At 36.4% G+C, this 22,995-nt stretch overlaps 1 protein-coding gene across 4 annotated transcripts in view; it reads left to right on the top strand.

Annotated features, from left to right (window-relative positions):
* fancm (FA complementation group M) overlaps positions 1 to 22,995 on the top strand; it is a 47,832-nt gene that overhangs the window by 18,084 nt on the left and 6,753 nt on the right. The window contains exons 5-18 of one of the 4 annotated variants that reach the window (XM_015057315.1): positions 4,602 to 4,733; positions 5,118 to 5,250; positions 5,358 to 5,450; positions 5,899 to 5,994; positions 6,735 to 6,901; positions 7,417 to 7,623; positions 8,358 to 8,598; positions 8,685 to 8,833; positions 9,491 to 9,655; positions 18,282 to 19,614; positions 20,329 to 20,411; positions 20,652 to 20,720; positions 21,941 to 22,060; positions 22,701 to 22,866. In XM_015057315.1, the coding sequence (XP_014912801.1) occupies positions 4,602 to 4,733; positions 5,118 to 5,250; positions 5,358 to 5,450; positions 5,899 to 5,994; positions 6,735 to 6,901; positions 7,417 to 7,623; positions 8,358 to 8,598; positions 8,685 to 8,833; positions 9,491 to 9,655; positions 18,282 to 19,614; positions 20,329 to 20,411; positions 20,652 to 20,720; positions 21,941 to 22,060; positions 22,701 to 22,866 (3,154 nt within the window). Of the gene's footprint in view, positions 1 to 4,601; positions 4,734 to 5,117; positions 5,251 to 5,357; positions 5,451 to 5,898; positions 5,995 to 6,734; positions 6,902 to 7,416; positions 7,624 to 8,357; positions 8,599 to 8,684; positions 8,834 to 9,490; positions 9,656 to 18,281; positions 19,666 to 20,325; positions 20,412 to 20,651; positions 20,721 to 21,940; positions 22,061 to 22,700; positions 22,867 to 22,995 lie in introns of all 4 variants that reach the window. The other 3 variants (XM_015057313.1, XM_015057312.1, XM_015057311.1) reach the window with 3 other exon arrangements.

Below are 22,995 nucleotides of genomic sequence, written 5' to 3'. Positions count from 1 at the left end.
AAGCTGAGAATGAGCACTAGGGGACAGCCTAAACAGGATTTTCTCTGATCTGTATCGCCGCTGCAACAGCTAACCACCATGTTGTACCCTTCAACATGCACGTAGTGAGGAGGACATTATATAATCCACTATGTTCTGGGAAGGGGAGTGTCTGTGTGAGTCCACACTGAGACTGATATGCACGCTAACAATCCTCCACAAGGAGGTGGAACCTCTCAGGCTCACTGCATGGCCCCGTCTACTACAATCAGCACAGATGGGGCCCTCACTGCTTTGCAGCAACAGTATTTACATTAAAAGTTTGTATAACAACAATTTAATTAAAACAGCTCATAAATTATCATCTCTGCCCATATTTGCAGTGATATTATCATCCAATTCATAAATATGTTAAATTTTTAAATACATATATATTTTAAGTCTATTTTTTAAAGAAATGCAAGCTTTGATTTCTATTTTTATTGTAAGTGTGTTTATATAAGCTTTCTCTTTTAATGGTTTCTTTTTTATTTTTATCCTTATTTCTGGTCTCTTCCTTTATTCTCCAGTAAAAAAAAGAGAGAGTATATAAAAAGCAAAGAATTAAAAACACAGATTATTATACCTGTTCACTTTTCTCCTGAGTCCACTGCTTTACTGAAACAATATTTACATAAATTGCATTGCATTAATACAGTGAATATATACTCTTACTTTTTCTCTCTTCCTTTATTTGCATGTAAAAAAAAATATATAAGAAAAATAAAGAATAAACACCTGCTAAGGTCAGCTGGAGTTCTTATCACACACTTTTCACTTTTCTCATCGATCTGAACAGATTAATACACATTAAAAGTTGATTATCTCTAATTTATTTTAGAAATTCTTTCTAAAAAATAATTAATTTGATCAGCTTGACTTCTATCGATATTGTATCTGTGGTTAGTATCAGCTTTTTATTTTTTTGTGATTTATTTTTACATTTATGCTCTGATAAGTTGATCCTACTTGGTTCACATATGTCAAACCTAAGGCACGGGGGCCAAATCCGGTCCGCCACAGCTTTTTATGTGGCCCTCAACACTCTAGTTAGCCACATAGATAGAAAAACTATATGTATAAATTAATTCAAATCAGTTTTTATTATTTATATACCATCAATTTACATCTATGTGAAAATATGTTCAAATTATTTAACTTTAAGAAGTACTTATCGAATGCAGAGACAACTATTTATCAATGTTTTATCAGTTTGTTGACAAGAATAGCTTTCTTTCAGCCTACTGACTGGCAGTGCTCAGCAACAACACCATTAATTAGATCAGTGTTGGAATTTCCAACAAACCTAATTGGCCTTTGCATTCAGTCCATCCTGGTGTCGAGATGCATGTCAGCTCAGGTCAGGCTGTGTTAATTTTAGCCGAAGCTTTTTCACTCTTTCCTCCGTGCCTTTTAGCCAGGCAGCAGCAAGTTCACACTGAGCATGCTCAGACTGGACATCTTCTTAAGGAAAGTGGTCTGTTTGATGTTAATAGCTGGTAACGCTGTGCTTGAGCGATTTTTGCTCTTAAGCACTTAATCTTATAAATAAATTAATTTCACTACTCATAAAAACTTCTTGTTAATATGCCACATTGATAGAATCAAACTCTCTTTCTTTGACTTTAACATAAAGTATTTACAGCAGTTGAAGGGAAAAAAAATAAGACCAACACTTAAGAAATTAGCCAAAATATTTATTTAAAGTATAAAACAACTTGCAGTTTTCTCTTCTCAACTTTCCCTGTTGTTCCAACCAGTCCAGGCAAAAATGTTGACCTCGGTAATCTGGTTCTGTGTAATCTCATAATCTGGGCTTGACCGTTGTGTACGCATTTCCACACTGAGCTCCACCTGTCTGTCAGTCGACTGTGGAAAGCACAGAGGCCGTTTTCTGCTGGGAATGTGGAAATAAGTCACCATTTGGGCTTAAATTACTGGATAAATTTAAATCTGTGCTCATTTGAAATTCCAAACATTATTGGGAAGAGAAATTTAAATGTAGCTAGAGAAATTAGCATAATTATTTTTATTAAATTATAAAATATACCACGTCAATGTGCCCTTAGCTTCACACTATTATTCTGAGACAATAATATGAACTGATTTCCAGAACAAAACATATTTTAGTTACTCTAACCTGCTTCCAAAATGATTGAAGATCACTAAAAAACAGACATAAATCATAATAAATACAAATTTTTCCAAACACTTTATCACAATTTCTTTAATCTTTGTGGCTCTGAACTGTTTTCCAAAAAAATGTAGTTAATCGTGGTTTAGTCATGATTCAACAAAAATGATAAATCCTTTTTCTGTCAGGTTGTTTCAAATAGTGATGTTTTAACAAATTAAGTTATTTGAAAACTTAATTTTATATTTCCAAAGGTTATATTTGTACGTTAAAACAAAAAGGGTTGTTTTATATTTTTGCTGGGTTTTTTTATTATATAGATCCTTAATTTCTGTACAAAGACTTAATAACCAAAATAATACGACATATTATGCAAAATTTATATTTTGCATGTTTTTGTACTTCCATTTAGGTCTTTACAGCTTCCAAATACACCCCACGCAGTTTCTTGGCAATAAGTTAATGTTTTTTAGCATCTCAAAAACGACCTGATTCAAAAACCTCTCACCTAGCAACCCCAGCAAAGCCTGTCCGTTACCTAGCAACCCCAGCAAAGCCCGTCCGTTACCTAGCAGCCCAAGCGGAGCTCCAGCACGTTCAGTCAGCTGGTTTTACTAGATTTAAAGTGACAGGCAGCCCTAAAACAGTTCAAAACAGGCAGAATTGTCCAGACTAAAATCTCATTATCTGAGAATGATTTTTGTGCAAAAATCTGTAATGGACGTGTTTTGTATAGAACTTTTCTAGCCTGTTCAGGAGAGCATAATAAGTCGCCTTCAAACATTTGTCTTACTCACTGAATTTAATTGATGTGGGATTTCAAAACAAAAACAGAGGTTTGAATTTTCTTTTGTGTAGACATTCCTTTCACACCTTCACCAGGCAGAAACCACTTTCTGTGGTTTGGAGCCAAGAAACTCATTTCTAAAACCTGGATTTCCTGTCTGTCAATATCTCACCTGAACTTGCAGCAGTAGCCCCACCTATGGTTTGCTGCTTAGTTTTATTAAATCAAAAGTTTACAAAAAATAAATAAATTCTGAGTAAAATTTCAAATTAGGTGCGACAAGAGTGAATAATATATTCATCTATAATGGCTGAAGAGGCATTAAATAGACAGGCGTGATTCTGGAGATATTTACAAGGCCTTGCAAAAGTTTCCATGAATTTTTTCACATTTTGTCAACAGCAAACTTCAGGAAGTTTTTGAAGGAAGTGCAAATTTGTGAAGTGGAAGGAAAATGATGCATTTACTATTTCAGTTAATAAAAACATTACACGTGTGGCATTTATTTACATTATCAGATTTATAATTTCTTTTCACTTATTCTTTATTTTTGCAATAAAAGAAAAAACGTGGAAATGTTCAGAGATCATTTATGGAAAACTTGACATGAAACTCGCCTCTGTCAGAGGAAAGTTTTGTTGTCTTCTCTGTGTCAAATTATTCAGTTTAATTCATCTCCGTCTGGTTGCATTACCCTAAAGTTGCGTCTGTAATTCATTTATTTTCATTTATAACATGAAACAGCTTAATAATTTTGTCTGTTTAATGATATTTGACAATTACATTTTATTGCAACTCAAAAACTGGAGTTGAGGATGTAAAAAATTAGATTTTTTTTATTATTTTGTGCTCCTATTCTTTCTAGTCGTCCTTTAGGTAATTCTTAAAGCACAGCTGATGTTGAGTGTTGTTATGAAGCTCAGATCCAACCAGATGGTCGGTTCTCTCTGTGTTTGTTTGATTAAATGCACTGGACTGGCTGTTGGTGTTTTCTGAAATGTCAGCAGGTTTTCAGGTTATCATTCAATCTGTAGCTCAGATTATTCAACCCATTGCTCAGGAAAGTGGGGCAGATGTAAGGAAGAGTTTACATTTCAAGAGAAATGTTTGATAAGAGCAGGAATAATTGGGCTCTGCTTAATGGACGGTTTAAATTTGACGGATTCTTCCTGCTTGTTTTCTTCTCTTGTATATTGTGATGCTGTAACGGCCACAAAGCAAGTCAAATTGCCTTTCACGTGTTACAAAGCTGGATTTATTATTTGTTGTACACATAAATTCGGTGAATAACCTACTTCTTTCATTCTTTTTGTTTGTTCTGTTCAATTTGTAGAGCAGAAATTTCACCCAGACGGAATTGAAGTCGTAATGACCCCGTCTGTCATTATCTGCAGTTGTGAGGATAAAAAGCCTTTGTGAAATTGGATGGATGCTTTCCCATTAGCTGGAAACGAGGACAAGCAAAAGGAAAAAAGAATTCAACATCTTTTATTTTTTTATCAAGAATAAAACCTGTCAGTGGGTCTGCTTTGTGGCAATAGTGGTAACGATTGTGTCAAACCTGTTCTGCGTGGACATGCTGCTGCTGTTGGGCTGATTTATTTCCTCTCTTTACAGGAAGTATCGCTAAATTATAGTTTTTTTCTCCCTGCGTCCTGCTAGGTTCTGGAAAAGTTCATGTCCCGTTTGGTTCAGAGCCGAGTGATGGGCCACAAGGACCTGCGGACGCTCAGCAAGTACCAGCTCATTCTCGCCAGGGATCAGTTCCGCAAGAACCCGCCGCCGCACGTCAAGGCATGCACTCTTAGAAACCTCTGTTTTCAAGTTCTGCTAACTTATAACTGGTCATCTGCATCATCCGTATGATTCTCACTGCTCAAAAGAAACAGAAAAGAAAAGTGTTCCTGTATTTTCCACAGTTTGTCACCTTACAGACCAGAAAATAATGCATGGTTTTCAAATACTGCACTGCAAAAAACACTAATTCCTAACAAGTATATTTTTTTAAAATGTTGCCTTTTACATGAGGTTCTTCACTAGATTTGTCAAACTGTTGGATTCCACAGAATATATTTTTGATATGTTTTTGCTAATGCATTTGATGATAATATGGCGTATTATTATCCTCCAGCTGGTCTGGGTTTTTCCTGGCTGATTCATGGCGTGTTGCTCCTTCAGGGTTCTCACCAGGGAGTGCTGGAGGGCGACTTTGCCCTTTGCATCAGCCTGTACCACGGCTACGAGCTGCTGACCCAGATGGGCCTCCGGTCGCTTTTCTTCTACATCCAGGGAATCATGGACGGATCCAGAGGTCTGTTCCTTTTTCTTATGTCATGCTAGGAGCATTTTTCCACACTTCAGCTTGATTTTGTTGGTTTGTGTGTAACGTGAGTCTGTGTTCTGCTTTGTTTTGCTCAGAAATGTCCAGAGCTAAGAATGAATTACAGAGGACTCCGACGTTTATGGTTCTGTACCAGGAGATGGAGACGATGTTCCTGACGCCACCAGACGGTACATGGGTCACTCATTACACTCAAACTCGGAGGTTAAACTTTTTAAGCATGGCACTTTTCATAACAAACTTCCGTTCAAACTGTTCAGTTTTTGGTTTTGGTAAAATAATTTAAGCTCATTCAAGAAATGCTTTGGCTAAAATGATAAAGAACCAACTTATGTTTTTTAAAATATATACATAATAACAAATGCTGTTTTTTTTAATGGAATCACATTGAATAGACACCACAGAATAATACTAAATGCAACATTAATATTTTTTAGATCAATTTTTATGTCATTAGTTTGGAAACATTGTGCATTTTCCAGAAATTATTGCTGAGTTGTGCTACACAAATAAACTTGCCTAAGACATTTGCTGTTCTTTCCTCCATTCTGGAAGAAAAATAAATAATACCTGGTTTCTATTTTTGACCAGTTTTTCATCTCTTACGACTTCTTCCAGGTCCATTCATTTACAGCCATCCCAAACTGGAAAAACTGGAGGAGGTGGTGTTGCAGCACTTTAACGCGTGGGCTCAGAGCTCAGCAGAGACAAATGGTAACCTCCTTTATATAGAACTACGAAGCCCTGACTCATAAACTGAATGATTCTTTGAGCTTAGACATGTTTATTCCACTACCATGTAGGGCTGTAGTGATACAATAATCTCACGATACGATACATGACATTCTGCTCACGATATGATATATATTGCGATATTCAGCAAACGATACAATTCAATACACCTTTGCGATTTTCTGAAAGATTTTAGAGGCACAGAGTGATTTTGGTGACATTTTGTGACTGTTATAGAGTTGGTTGGATTGAATTAATTTAACTGAAAACTGATTAAAACACCAACCTGGCTCTGGTTGGACATGGACACAGACTTAAAGTCGACAGCTGGACAAAATGAATCAAAGAAGTGGTGAGAAAACATGTTTCTTTTAATTGAAACAGTACAAACTGTAGCTTACATGGATTACAAGCACCCTGCTCTGAATAGTTTGATACCTTTTTTAACCTTGACACTTAACATCTGAAGGAATCACTCTAAGCCTGATGACCTAATCACTCTCCCTGCAAACCAAGCAGTGAGTGAGCAAGGTGACAGTTGGATGTTACGATACTTGCGGATGAATATCGATATTTTTTTCTAGCAAAGAAAATATCGATATATATCGCAAAATCGATATTATTACACAGCCCTACTACCATGCACATTAAATGCTGAATAAATCTGAAGAAGTTCAGGTTTATTCAGCATTTTCTGTCCCATTTTCTTGTTTCTGGTGCAGACGGAGTAAGCACACGTGTGATGATCTTCTCCTCTTTTCGGGAAAGCGTCCAGGAGATCGCTAGCATGCTAAACCGACATGCTCCACTGATAAGGGTCATGACCTTTATGGGCCAAGCCTCTGCTGGGAAGGGCGTCAAAGGCTTCACCCAAAAGGAGCAACTGGAGGTCAAACCTGGTTTTCTCTGTACAGCATTAGGAGACAAAGTGTCGACAGTAATGTTTTATCGCCAATTATTTTATCAGTCTTTGTGCAGAAGATTTAATCAGGGGTGGATTTTCTCTTGTTAATACCAGTCAAAATTATACATGGATGCCACAAAAACTGGGTTAAATGCTGGTATAACCTTTCCTGTTTTATCGACAGTTTTCACTTCATGCAGTTGTTTATTTTTAAGCAGTTTTGAGCCGAAACCTTAAGCTGCTCCTTCGCATGTTACTCATCAGGGTTGTTGCTAGATAACCAAAGAGTGAGTGAGTGAGTTAGTTGAACTTACTTATTTACCTGGTTGTAAGAAATTGAGCGGGTGGAATTGAGTTTAGTGAATATTCTATATTTAATTTTCTATCAGCTTTGTCATCCATTGATATTGATCATGTCTGTGTTGCGATATATATTGTTATTGATTTATTGTCTGTCCCTAAGAGACAGGACATTAAATCCCTGGTGAATTATGTTACAGGTGGTCCACAGGTTCCGGCAGGGGGGCTTTAACACTCTGGTTTCTACCTGTGTGGGGGAAGAAGGGCTGGACATCGGTGAGGTGGACCTCATCGTGTGCTTCGACGCTCAGAAGAATCCCATCCGCCTGGTGCAGCGAATGGGGCGTACCGGCCGTAAACGACAGGGACGAATCGTCGTCATCCTGACAGAGGGGCGGGAGGAGAGGGTGGGCCTCCGTCTGTGATCGGCACCTTTACCGACCTGAGGGAAGTTAACCTCCCAACTCTATTAAGATCTAACAAAATTGGTGTCCGATGTTGTGTTACGTTTGTGCAGCAAATTCTTTTGTTTGTCCTGCTTTTGTTTTGAAGAAATTAATGAAAGTTTAAAAATCCAAAGGACAGCCATCCCCCCACTTTACCTGAGTCAAACAAAATTGGTCCAAAACGTTTGTGCAGCAATATTTCTGTTTGTGCCGCTATCATCTATTCATACCATTTTCAGAGGTCATGAAAGGTCATAAGTTGGGGGAGCTGGTTGACCATTTGACCATTGAACTTTCAGTAATATTTTCAAAACAAAAGCAGCACCAACAAAATGTTTTGCTGCACAAACATAGCACAAAAGTTGCAGAGTTGATTCAGACCAATTTTTTTTTTATTTTGCAAATTTGGGGTAGCTGGTTGACCTTTGAACTTATATAAATATCTTCAAAACAAAAGCAGCACTAACAAAAATCTTTGCTCCACCAACACCATATTTGTCTGATTTGAAGGAGGTGGGTTGGCCAGTTGACCTGTGATGACGCCTGGAAACATTTATTGATATCTTCAGAACAAAAGCAACACAAACAAAAAACATTTCTGCACAAACATCGGACACCAATTTTGTTAAATTTGAAAAATGTTGGGAGGCCAACTTCATTTAGGTTTGCAAGTTGACAGTTGTTGTTTTCCACAGACCTACAATCAGAGTCAAAGCAACAAGCGCAGCGTGTACAAGTCCATCACCGGCAACAGAAACGGGTTCCGCATGTATCCCAGCAGCCCCCGCATGCTGCCTGAGGGCGTGAACCCCCAGCTGCATAAAATGCACATCACCTCAGGCCAGTTTGACCACAAAGAGAGCAGCAGGAGGTCCGTCAGAGGTCGAAGGTCCCACGCTGAGGGACGGGCTTCACTCATCCACCCTCAAAACCTGAGTGAGTGTCTCAATGGCAGGAAGCTCCACCCTGAACGTCTCAGACGCTCGTTTGAATGCGACTTCCTGGAATTTGTATGTGTGCAGTACGACAGGAGAGTTCTACTTCAGACGGGTTTCTGAGCAGAACAGAATATTCTCTGTGGTCGTCCACCATGAGGCTGGAAGAACATGAGGCTCATCCAACTCTGAAGCCGTCCCACTTCATGTCCATTCCCAGTGACTCAACACCTCAGGTTTCATCCTTTTCCTCTAGTCTTCCAACATCTCATCTAGGGATGCACTGATCCACTTGTTTCACTTCCAATACCGATACGGATATCTGAGGTTTAGTACTGATCCGATACTAAACCTGATGATGCAACAGACATAAAAGTACTGAATTACACATTTATTTGATGACTACACCAGTACAGCTCACTTAAACACACCAATATCTTTACAAGCTTGGTCAGACATATAAAACCAACTTTAATTGGTTCAGTCAGTGTAATTGGGAGTATTAGTCAATGTAGGATAAATAATAAAGAAACTGAAACAGACAAAACCAGTAGCTTAAACACCTTGGTGAAACGTGAAACATAAACTGCAACAAACCTTCTTTCAAATGGTTCAGGAAGTACAATTAGGAATTTAAAATATATAAAGCTTGATGTTGCTCAAGCACAAAGCATAGAATTAGACTGAATAGATCTGCCTTTATGGATCAGCCACATCGTCACCGATACCGATGAAGAATTTTTGTCAGTATCGGCACTGGAAGAGATAAGAGGACTGGTGCATCTCTGAACTCGGTGCTAATTTTACAGATAGCATTTCTTTCTGAATGTATCCAAAAAATGTGAAAATTGAGATAAAAAAACCTGAATATAATTTCTGTTTTTGTGAAAAAGGAGGAGAGTTCCAGGGACAAACCATCATGCAGAGAGCTGTCTTTGTGGGAATGGAGACACTGGCAGCACAAACCGCTTCCTTTCCATGCCGTTGATCATTCCCTCCGCTGCCGCCACTTCACTGCGGTGATGCAGCTCATAGACGGCATGAGAGACGAGAGTGAGGTGAGTAAGCACCAGTTTGAAGATGTATGAAAAACCTAAAATAATATAAAGTCTGACCTAAATAAGCACATTCATTCAGTGGAAAACATCCCAAAAAATGGCTGACAGGAAGCGCGTGTGGAGGTTCGCGTGGCGGGGGAGGGGCAACAAGCGGGGCCTGCTGGGTCGGGCGAGGAACCCATTATAACTGCCTGCTGTTATTATTTGGTTGCATTTTTTATGCATTTCTAGTTTTGTAAAAAAAGACGCTTAAATGGTTAAATGAAAAATTTGCAGAATTTTTTCTGTCTGATTAATCATCAAAATAATCATCCATCCATCCATCCATTCATCCATCCATCCATTCATTCATTCTCTGTACCAGCTATCGTTCCGGGCGAGAGGCGGGGTCACCTGGGACCGGTCGCCAGTCTGTCGCAGGGCAACACAGAGACACACAGGACAAACAACTCAGAATAATCAGTTTACTAAAATAACCATTAGCTGCAGTTGTAATAGTTTCTCAAATGGTGGCTTTGTTTACAGTCTAGTAGTAAAACAATTGCATCTCAGAAGATTTCACTCAGCGTCTCATGGGAGAGTCACATTTTTTGGACTTTCTAACATCAATGCAGTTAGACGACCCGTGAAATCGAAGACAATGGCCGTCTGTAGCGTTAGCATTTAGCTTGGGGGGATTTAAGAGGACGAACTGTGTGAATGCAACCAAACGACATTCTTCAATACAACAATGGTTGGTGTGAAAGTTTAGACTCACATTTAAGCCTCCAAAAAGAGCTCAGAATGAAATAAACTATGACAACTTGCTCTCTTTTCAAATTAAAAGCACTTCCTGTTTGATTCAGTAAAAAATATGACATTAACAGCCGTTTACCTTTTTCTATTAATCTTATTTGAACATAAATATGTATTTATATTTTTTAAATGAGTAATTTTCAAAAGAAATGAGGGAAAGTGATAAATCATATTAAAAACACAAAATTAATGATATATTGAACGGTAAGGGCAAAATTCCAACATAAAATACTGTCCTGCTAACAAAAATAGCAAACTCCAACTGTGCAACTGAGTAAAATATATTTTTTAAATGGACATATATAAGTATCATCTTTAAAAAGTAATGCATCTCTTACACCACTTTTCCCTTTTTAAAAACAATTTTGAAGATTTATAACGTATTTAACTTATTTATCAAGTGCAGCAGGTTTTTCATGGAATTGTATCAAAACTTATAAATTTGGTGTTAAAGCTTTACAGTTTTTTACACACTTCACTCAATTTGTTGCAGTTTAATTATCATGAATTGAATTTTGTTTCTATCTACAGTCCTGTAATTCAGAGTGTACAGAGATCAGGTGCCTGGTGATGGGAAAATGGTTTCATAAATGCTCCCAAGCATCTTGCGTAAATCCTGCTTGGTTTCATAATGGAGAGACAGTAGTAAGCATTTAGCCAAAGGAAACCCAAATGTCATAAACTCACATGGATGAGAGGAGTCAGCTGCTTTGCTGATGAACATACAACTGTGGTTTGTTTGGAGTTGCTAAATGTGGTGTTGTGACGTTAAAGCCAAATTCCTTGAATGATAAACAAGCTTCATTGTGGATTTGGTTCAGAAAACAGAAAAAAAGAAGTCTGTTTCCGGTCTGTAGCGTCATATCTCCATTCAGTTACATCCAAAAATAAATTTAAAAAACCCCTGAGCCGTCTTTTTATAAAGGGGAGGCACTAAAAATACAACAGCTGCTTTCTTCGAAATCTATTTTAACCTCTGTGAACTCAAATCTAATTTCAGAATCACATTTTTCCAGTTTTTTGTTTCCCCATGGCAGAGGCATATGATTAGTGACGGCTTATCTGCAGAATTACGCAAAAGTAATTAAGCCAACCTTCCTATAACTTGATGATGGAGCTGAAAAAATGAGATGGAAAAAATACTTTTGTATTTGATGGTTTTTCAGATATTATTGCTTATTTTGACTGCAGAGCCGTGCAAAAGTTTCATGCTGCTTGAACTTTATCACATTTGTAAACACAAATTACAAACCATTTTATTTTAGGTTAATCATGAAGAATGAATGCGGTTAACACTGTCACTGACTTTACCGCTGACTTTTCAGGTAAAGAGTCCGTACCGGACAAAATCGGAACCGGCTTTTTAAAGATCGGTGATCGGCACCAATACTGCAGCTGGTGCAACTTTTGTTTAAACGTTTTGGCCAAAATGAAAACTCTCAAAAGGCCAGATTTCTTTTTGATTTTTTCTCTTTTTTTAAAAAAATGCAAAATAATTTTATTGTAAATGCTTTTCTTTTATCTGCTCAGGACAAAATAAAATATTTTAATGATACAAACTAGAGAAAAATATATTATTCTTTTAAAAAAGGGTCCCACATATTTGCCTTCATGAAAAAAAAGTGGGTCAAATATTTTCTACTCTTTTTATTTTTATTTATTTTTTTACTTTTAAGGACTTCTGCTACTTCTATTACTAACCAAACTCACCAAAGTACAAACACTGGAGAACTTTTTTTATTATACAAGCCAGAGAAAAAATATTTCCTTTCATAAAAGACGTTTTATAACTTTTTGGGTTGAATATTTTCTACTTTTCTTATGCTGACATTTCTGATATTTCTTCAAGCCACTGCACATCATCCATGACATAAACCTTGAAAGCATTTGGAACAGAAATGAGTAATCAGGCCAATTTGTTTTGATGTCATTTAAAACCCAGTAAGAGTTGCATGTACCTGGAGGGCTCCCATTACCGATCATCACATAACTGGTTTTGTTTGGAAAACCAGATAGTTCGTGGCTCTGCCTCACCATCTGCTCATGTCTCAGATGAGACCCTGAATTTGTCCAAATCCCTGTATGTGGGTCAGAGATTATAGTAAGGTGGTTTCTTGTTACCTCTTTATTTTATTGAATAATAAAAGACAAACAATCACCTGTATGGATCCAAGAGGAATAATACAGAAAAAACAGAAGGATAAAAAGCTTCACGTAATCATATAACCTGCAAACTGTGCAACCTGAAGTAAATCTTAAAACTACAGTAAAAATTAAGGCCTAAATTTATATTTTATAAATTTGTGGAATTTGTTGAATCTAAATATTTACTGTTATTTGATTTGTTTGGTGCAGAACTAAAGAAATTACCTTTTTTATTTCAAGTAAGCCACAGTAAAGATAATTTAAATGATTAATACTTGAGTAATTTTACTCAAATAAGAGTAGAACTACTTCAACATACTTTTACTCAAGTAAAAGTACAAAGTATTTGGTAAAAGGTCTCCTCAAGTACAGAGAAACTGATCAATTATCAATCATTTCATATTTAATTTAGGTATTTTAAGGACTAAAATGATGATAATTCATGTAGGCAACAAAAATAACAAATAAGATAAAATAAAATGCTCAAGTTATAAATCATTTAATATATGAAAATTACATAATCAGATGTATCAAAGCATAAAATTAGGTGGAAATTTTACTAATTTAAGGACCAAAATGATGATAATTCATACAGGCAACAAAAAAAGACAATAAAATTTTCCAAATTATTATTTTTTTGTTTTGTTTTGTTTTTTTCAATAAAAATTTATGAAACTTTAACAAAAACTGCAGCTGCGTGTCTGTGTCTGGTGACTTTTTAGTTAAAACATGTTTGTTTTTCATTCAGTGGGAAGAAAATCTATAAATGTTTCTCAAGTAAGAGAAGAAATACTTCATAATAAAACGAGAAACACTGAAATGAGTCAAGCTCCCAAATGTTAGAGTTGTATGAAGTTGTATTTTTCTTCTCATTGTTGCTCATAATTAATCATAATCTTCCAGTTAATTTCAAACCTTAACCTTTGAGTAGACCCCACTGCTTTCGCCCTTTATCTTTGCTAATGTTCTTGCTTAAAAGGGAACTGAGCCAAATTAGGAATAACTGGAAAATGTTCCTAAATCATCTTGAGAGAGAAAAGCACCTCATTAATACCAATTAAAGTCCTACTGATGATGGTTGTTCAGAAAGTACTTGACTTTTCATTTGAATATTAAAATCCTCATCAAGGCATGAAAATCTCTATTTTTCAGTCTAATCTAAACTCTCTGCGTCACCGACCTGTTGCTCTTCAATCCGGTAAAATATAGAGGAAACAAAAGATATATATTCTTTTTATTATGTAACTATTCTTGTGAAATCAATAAAAAACTGTTTGCAGTTTCTGGGTCAGCAGCTGATCTGCTTCTCACAAAAGAAAGAACAAATATTGTTTTGAACAAAAGTTGAAATTTAATTGACTTTTTCCATTAAAGGGGCATTTATTTATATTGTATTTATGAAATACAATATAAACCGGAAGACATTTTAAATATCCAAATTAAATAAACCAACAAATAAAAGGAACCATGAAGTCTTTGTAAATACATTTGTTCTTCAAAAAAGGGCTAGATGAGACCAAAACACCAAACTGAAGATTTTAGTCATCCAGTTTTTGTTAGGAAGAAAAAAACAATAAATCAGACAAATGGAAATTATTGAGCTTGTTTCAATTTATCATGAAATTAATTGATATATTGATTATTTTTTTACTTACTGGACACTCCAATATTACCAACTTAGCGACTTTCTTGCTATGTTTAGCAATATTTCAAAAAATGTACCAAAATCTGCAGGTCAGGCCTTTTAAGGATCGGCCAGAAAACGGCACCCATTGAATCCCTAATGAAAAATAATCAGTTATTGAATAAACCTCAAACTTTCAAACATAATTTTCCCTGTTTTTTGTCTCCGAATCCAGACAGAAGCTTGTGAACACAATGTGAGTCGTGACGTGGGGTGTGGGCGTTTCCTGTCCTCATGTTCAAATTTACAAACCCTCAAGCAAACATAAAAATGGCCGAACGCCATTGGTCCAGCGTACGCACCTTAAAAAGTCACAACACCTTTACTACATCACCTGCTTCAGCTGATTTCTGTAGGAAAAAGGTACATTTTCTTTTGATTTGATTCTTGCTCACCCGTAACTCATTCGACCTCTAGACCCGGTTTCTGCCAGACTGATTTTTTTTTTTGTTTTGAATCGCGCCGCGATCTTTACAGCAAACAGACGCAGGGTTTGAAGCAGACCCCCCTTCTCGTATGATTATGTAATGGTTCTCTGAACCGTTACATAAACCCAGGAAGATGGAAGTAGGTCAGGCCAGGACGACCTACATGCACATGGAGATCAGAAAACTGATTCGAAAAAGATTCAGTTTTTAACACAAGTAAACTTGAAAACTACGGCAAATCACTTCTGCTTTTCTTTACGCTTTAGTTTTCAAAAGTGACCCAAAATAGTGTGATTTACCCTGCAAAAATATAAAATCTCACAAGTATTTTTGTCTAGTTTCTAGTTCAAATATCTTAGTACTCTTGAAAACTAACTTAAAAGTTACTTTTCAGCAAAATGAAGAAGATTATTTTAAGTAAAAAATGCCTTCATATAGTTCCACTGGCAGATTTTAACATTTATAACAAGATATTTCCCCATTTTATAAATTAAATAATCTACCAGTGGAACTCTTACTTTTTAAAAAAATCAGTATTCAAGAATTATTCACTTAAAACAAGCTCCTATATCTTACCGAGAAGTTACTTCTAAGTTAGTTTTGTTTTATTTCAAGTAAACTAAGATATTTGTGCTATAACTACGCTAAAAATACTCGGTTAAAACTTAGTCATGGTAAAATTAGAGCAGACTGTTCCATTTAAGAACATTTTCCATGAGGTTTTAACTGCAAAAACACAAAATCTAGTCAATTTTTAATCAATATTAAGAAATTATTTACTTAAAATAACCTGCTGTATCTTGCTAAAAAGTTACTTATAAGTTAGGTCTGTCATATTTCAAGTGTATTAAAGTAGGTACACCTGAAACTAAACAAAAATACTTGATAAGATTTTGTGTTTTTGAATTTTAAACAGTATCCCATTCTTTTGCTCTGGCAGTGTTTTTTATTTTCTATGTTTATTTAGGCCACAAGAATTTAGTTTTTGAGCCAAAAGTAAGAATACAACAACTTCCAGTTTAATAAAATCTGGAAGTTTAAAAAATACAATACTTGTTGGTTTTTTTAGCCTCTTTTGCTGCTAAATGTTGCTCCAGTTTACATCCAGAAACATTTACATTTAATAACATACATTCTAATTTAATTTAATCCAAGTTATAGTGCAGTGCAGTCAAGTTCAGTATATAATCCCAACTGGAATAAAGTCGAGCCATAGACTTTCCCTCACCCTGATCACATCAGTTGCAATTAATGAATTAATTTAGCAGGGTTGTGTGCAGTTTTTTGGAAAATACAGCTTGATTAAAACAAATGCTGCTTTCTTTGTGCATCAAATTCATGTAATTATTGTAATGTGATGAGATAATCTGCAGAGAGGGGTTTCCACTTTGTTTTTCATCAATATGCAACATAAAATGATGCCAACAGCGAGTCTCTGCTGCTTCTATTTTCATCATCCAGGTTATTTTGGGTTTCGGTATTTTTAGACATAATGTGGTCATTAATTAATTGGGGCAGAGTTCAGTTTAATCCACCATGAATTTGATTTCATAACTGAAAAATATTGATTCTGCAGGAATGAAAGCTCCACATTTTATATTTTATTGCACCATCTATTAAAAGTAAACCATTTCCAAGTGTTGGAAGCAATGTGGCAATAACACTCGTATGTTTTTGGCAGTTTGGTTTCTGTCGGCCTAATTTTGACGTATTCTGTACTAATACGTTTTATAACATTCTGAAAAGAGAAACCTGCAAAAACTTAAGCCTCTGGATGAGTTATGCTGATATAAACAAACCCTAAAACGCCTGCAGCTGCATTTTTATTTGTAAAGAAAAATAAACAAGTGAAGAAAACCGTGTCCTTTTCCCTCCAGTTTGGAGATATGCACAAATTTGTGTTTGTTTGCCAAAGTAATCCACAGTTGTTGTTTTCAGTGGGAAATGTTTGGCCTTTAGTGTGAATTGCAAAGTACTAAAATGTTAATAAGAGGTTGCGATAGCAGCAAGCAGCTCAGTGTTAAGCTGCCAGATTATCTGAGTTGTAAACGGATTAGAGAAAGCAGAAAAAAGTTTTATTCAGAGAACGCTGCGATTTGTCATAAAAGCCTGCATCTTCATACAAGTTTAATGGCTAAATCCACTTTAAATGCATTCTCCTAATTTAATCAGAGGTGGGAAAACTTTACTCAAGAGTAAAAAAATATTTAGTAAAACATCTGAATTAGGTGAGTAACTGATCAGATTAACAATTATTTAACATGTAAAAATTACATAATCAGATGGAACAAAATATAAAGTTAAATCGAAATTTTGGTATTTTAAGACCAAAATGACAATAATTCATATAAAAATAACAAAATCCCGCTAAAAAGATTTTTCCAAATCAGTTTCTTTCATTAGAAAAACTTCAGGTGTGTTTTTCTGTGTCTGGTGAATTTCTGGTTAAAACGTGTTTGTTCTTCATTTAGTGGGTAGAAAATCAAGAAATTTTACTGAAGCAAGAGAAAAAATACTTTATAATAAAATTACTCAAGTAAAAGTAAAAAGTACAGCGTAGTAAAAAAATACTCCTAAAAATAATTATAAAAAAAAAAAAAAAAAAAAACGTTGCTCAAGTAAATATAATTGAGTAAATGTACAAAAAAAATTTCTTCCTCAATATTTGAGGGAGAACATTGAAACTTAAATATGTGTCTTATTAATGACAATTTGAAAAAAACATTAGCATGTCCGCTTTTTATTAGAAGTTGTTCAGATTTAAACCACTTGGTGGCTCAGAAGTGATTAAAACCTTTGGTTTATATTTTGGAAGAACTCAGTTCATATGTTATCTTGTTTATGTTGTGGTGAAAATTAGCTCATGAGGGAAAGCGTAATTTTCTCCAGAGGTAAAAATGGGTAGATTTTAGTTCCAAAGGGTGGATGAATGTCTTCTGCTTTGTTTAGGAAAGGAAAGTGTTTGTTTTTCCTCTCTCCTCTGGGTTCACTGAGCATCTCCCACCTCCTGTTCTCGGGTCCGACAGGGAGCCGTCAGACCAGTGGGGTTCCCACTTCAGCCGAATCACTTTCAGGTCAAAGATTTGACAGGTGCCAGGCAATCAAATATATTTACACCTCAAATCTCAAGCAATAAAAGTTCGGGAACATGTATTAGTGTATTACTTTATGAAATTACCATCTTAGACAAATTTTAAATGTCCTCACCGCGTCATAAAATCTGAGAATAACAAATGTTATGTCAGAGTTTTGCTTCCCTGTATGTGGTTGCAGAACGATGAGGGACTTCCTGATTGGATTAAATTATGAACATGAGCAGAAAAGCGGTTCTGATTGGTGAAGTGACCCAATCAGTTTGCACTAACCTCTATAAACTGAGAGTTAGTCTGTGGTAACAGTTTGGATAAAAAGTGGAAAAAAACTCAGCTCACCAAAATAAAAGCATAAATAAACTTGGGAAAACAATTTCAGTTGCTCTGTTCAACAGTCCTGTCAATCACTTTCGACGTCCATCATGATTAAGTGATAAAGGGTCAGTAGTATAATTCTATAAACTGTTTGTGTTTATCTTCAGGGGGAATCTGTTTACGAACAGCAGCTTCAACCTTACCTCCGCAGTGATGATGCTGATGAGAAGAGGCAGAAGAAACCAAAAGCCCCAAAGAACTTCACTAAAAACAATAAGAGCAAACCGTCTCACTCATCCCGGTCCGAACTGGTTTATATCGACGAGGAAGCAGAGATGGAGGATGCAGCTTCACGATCGATCCCAGAGAAACGGAGGCTCCCAGATGAACAAGCTGATTCTCCATCACACAACTCTGATGACGACTGCGTCGTCGTTGACCAAACCCTCAGAGATCCTGCAAATCCAGACGATGTTCCAGAAGTTAATACAAAAAATAATGAAGATGATGATCTTCAGGAGATGTTCTACCTTCCTAAAGCGTATCCCGCGCCGCTGTCGCCAAAAAAACTCAAGAACCTGAACAACATTCTTGTTAACGTAGCTGAGCTTCTCTCTCGATCTCCACCTTTGCCGGAGAACATTTTAGAAGCAGGAAGGACTTTGACGTTTCTTCCACCTTCACCACAGCTGGGCGTTCAGCCTTTCCCCGTCAGGTTCAGCTTGGAAGTGGACGATGAGGACGATGTAGAGGGTGGCAGTAAGGATGGCAAGCCTGATAGTCCCACCTGGGATGAGGTTTTTGAGGATGAAAATATCAGATACGACAGGAAGGAGATGGACTTAAGAAGTGTTGACGATGCAGAGGAGTGTGTTTCCATAGATGCTGATTGTGCGATTGAAGACGGAGTTGATGCCCAGATGGATGAGAGCATGGACTTGTTTGAAGACGATGAGGCGTTCATGCAAATGACAATTCCAGATATTCCTACTCCTGAGGATAGCATTACAGCCCAGGCAACCATTGATGACGAAGGCATTGAGAAGATTTCCAAAGATGAAGACAAAGATTGCACAGAAATCTTAATCGCTCCAAACAAAACCCCTTCTTCAGACATTCACAACTCAGCAGAAGATCACTACAATAAAGCTTCGTTTTTAGCTAAAGCAAATCCTGAGCCACTAGATTCCTCTCATGATCTGTTCTCTGTTAACTTTGACCTCGGTTATTCGCTGGAGGACTCTGAGGATGAAGCAGAAGTGGAAGTTACATCTCCGTCACCTAAGAAACAAGCTGAGTCAGCTGTTTCTAATTCCTCTACTCCTCGTCGCAGCTTCGCCGGACTCTTCAGAGAGTCCAAGTCATCTTCACAAATGGATAATTGGAAGTCTAAAGCTGAGGAACTTCCCTCTCCAGTTACATTACTGGGACCCAGACCGATGCTCCTGTCTAGGATTGCAGAACCGGACTCTTCCAGAGCGAAGCAAAAACCAGCTGAAGGTGATTCACTGCAAGAACCGATCCTTGCGGGAGAGTCTTCTCCTCATCCAGGTTTATTCAGAAAACAACAATTTGTCTTCATTTGTGTCTCTAGATTAACAGAAACCCCTCAATAAATTAGAATAGCAACAAAAGATTGACAGATTGCAAGAGTTTATTTCAATAAATTGCAGCAATTATGGTTTACAGCTAATTACTTTCCACTGAATGAATAAACCTATGCAAAGGGACTTGTACTACAGAGATGTCCAATCAAAATGGGGAGCTCTCAAAAGCCACAAAAGCTCATTTCTTACTAAAGAGGAATATTGTGTCCTTTACTATCAGTGGAAAGTTGAGTGAAAAGGGAAAAATGTGTTGAAAAACGTAGATAAACACAATGATTAGGCTTAGTTTTTATAATATTGCAATTTTCTGAACATGAGTAATATTTTTCTTTTATCCCTGTCATTTTATATTGTTCATATGATTTATTTACTTATGTGATGTTTTCCACCTCTTACATTTTATACATTTCTCTCAGGTTGTTTTTAAATGAGAACTAGTTCTCAAACATTTTACCTGGTAAAACAAAGGTTGATAACAGTCATAAATCTATATATGAGTTTCACTTTTTGAATTAAATAAATGAGAAAACTTTTTGTTGATGTTCTGTTTTTATAAATCGGTTTGATTCTGCAGCTCGAATTTATTTTTTCTGTTTCTCATTAGCAGAGTGTTGCAGCGACAGTGAAGAGGAAGTCGTGCTTCTCAGAAGAAGACATCACAAGGTCAACCCCTTGTCCTCCCCAGAAGTGGTGAGCAAAACATTTTCTTTTCATAAAAGGCAGGAATTTTATATATATATATATATATATATATATATATATATATATATATATAACATTTTGTTTAATTTCCCTGCTGTGGAACCAAAAAGAAGAAGAAACAGCAGCCCATCACAAGACATGTAATCTTCAGGCTAGCTCTGGTTGCCACGGTTACGAGGATGCATTAGCATTAGCATGCTACATAAAATGTTTATTCTTTTCTGCCAGTCTAAGATCCTGAGTGACGTGGACTCACCGGTGGCGGTGAAGAAGAATCGTCCTTCTGTACTGAACACAGTAAGAATATCGACATTACCAGAGAAACAAACACTCACCGAGTCGGGTAGAAACTATTTACATTTACTCTGTTACATTTACTTTTTTGAACAAGAAATACTTTTGGGAGTATTTTTACTATACTGTGCTTTTTACTTTTACTTGAGTAATTGCATTATAAAGTGTTTCTGCTCCTACTTGGGTAAAATCTCTGAATTTTCCTCCCACTGAATGAAAAACAAACATGTTTTAACCAAAAATTCAGCAGACACAGAAAAACACACCTGCAGTTTTTATTAAAGTTCCATAAGTTTTTATTTAAAGGAACTGATTTGGAAAAAATTTATTATTTTTTTGTTACTTATATAAATTAATGCCTTTAAAATACCAAAATTTTTATATTTTAATCTGATTGTTATTTTTAGTTATTAGATGATTGATAATTTTGTCAGTTACTCGTTTTACTGCTTTACTCTTAAGTAATTTCTTGACTACTTTTACTTGAGTAAAAACACGTTGCAGTAGTTCTACTCTTACTTGAGTAAAATTTTTGGGTACTTTAATTACCTTTGGTGACAGACCAACACAGCGTAGTGTATAATTGTAAACATTTTTTCTGTAGAAACACAATTGATAAATTCAGCTGGAAGAATTTAATTTGCGAGCTTCACATTCCATTTTGGAGAGAAATACACAAGGAGGTGGTAGGTTTTCAGTTTGTGATGCTATATCTGGGTAACTTTGGTGGACTTCCAACATTTTTAAAACAAGCATTTTTTATGTGCTCAATAACAAACAATTTTAATTTTATTTATACTTCCAAGGTTTCCCCCAGAAAAGTTGCTGATCCCGGTGGTTGGGGCTCTCGGCAGTCATTCATCCAGCGGCCCGCCATGTTTATAAGTTAAAAAATGTTTAAAGTTGACAGGAAATTTGAAAATATCACACGATAATTATGTGTTATTGGAAGATTAATATCTGAACACCAACTATAAAGTCTTAAAAAATGCAAGCATTTAAAAAGAACTTAAATAAATACTGCTAAGCCTGGTAGGGGCACAAGTAAAGCCTGGAGGCCCGCCAGGCTTATATTACACTGGGGGAAACCCTGAATGGTGCTTTGCTTCTCGGCATAGAGAGCAGGCCAAAATCAATAATACATAAACCAGGGAAAAACCATGTACAAGTATCATTTCTGTAAATGAGAAATCATTAATAAAGTCTTTTCTTCTGTCATCCAGACTGACGAAACTCAAGCTGGAGATTTTTCGGATGATGATTTCCAGAACTGCTCCATCTTCATGCGCAGAAAAACAACAACTGGAGACCAGAGGCAACAAGTCCAGCAGCCCAGCAACAAGGTCAGAACAGCAACAGATGGGCCTGCAGGGCAGTGAGGTGAAGCTAACTGATTAGCTTCTAGATTTCCATGTTAAGAAGCTCAGTGACACCCAGAGTCAACTTACATTGAAAAAATTACTTTTACTTGAGTAACTTTTTTGAAAAAATTACTTTTAGGAATATTTGTACTATGCTGTACTTTTCATTTTTACTTAAGTAATTTTATTATGGAGTATTTCAACTCTTACTTGAGTAAAATCTCTGGATTTTCTACCTACTGAATGATTTAACCAAAAATTCAGCAGACAGACACACACCTGTAGGTTTTGGTAAAGTTTTTTATTGAAAGAAACTGATTTTTATTGTTGTTTGTTACTTACATGGATTATTGTCATTTGTGTTCTTAAAATACTGAAATTTCCATTTAGCTTTATATTTCGGTCAGTCTAATTATGTAATTGTTAAATATTAACACTATGTTGAAGTAGTGCTACTCTCACCTGAGTACACTTTTTGGGTACTTCACCCCCGTCTGGTGGCACCAGCAGAGTCACAGGAGTGCATTTCCTCTGGTCTTCTTTATTAGCTTTAACATGCTTGTTTCATGTCAGCTGCACCGTTCCATTAAATTCAGATTTAGCTGTTGTTGCTCTGCATCAGAACCCCAGAGGTCAGAAAGCGCGTCAGTTTCTGGATGAAGAGGCGGAGCTGTCAGAAGATGAAGAGGGAGCGGATGTCTCGTCTGACGAAGAGGACAGCGCAGATCTGGATCGGTCCCTGGAAGGCTTCGTTGTGGACAACATGCACCTTTCCCAGGGACTGAACGGTTGGTAGCCTGAACGGTTGGTAGCCTGAACGGTTGGTAGCCTGAACGGTTGGTAGGCTGAACGGTTGGTAGCCTGAACGGTTGGTAGCCTGCTTGGTGCGCGTTGTTCAGATCTCATTAGGTTCTGTT

The sequence above is a fragment of the Poecilia latipinna genome, unplaced genomic scaffold (assembly GCF_001443285.1).
Source record: "Poecilia latipinna isolate Pla-1442-1.1 unplaced genomic scaffold, P_latipinna-1.0 Scaffold1454, whole genome shotgun sequence".
In the NCBI taxonomy this organism is placed as follows: domain Eukaryota; kingdom Metazoa; phylum Chordata; class Actinopteri; order Cyprinodontiformes; family Poeciliidae; genus Poecilia; species Poecilia latipinna.
Note: the sequence above shows the minus strand (reverse complement) of the source record. Positions and strands in the feature narration are given on the sequence as shown.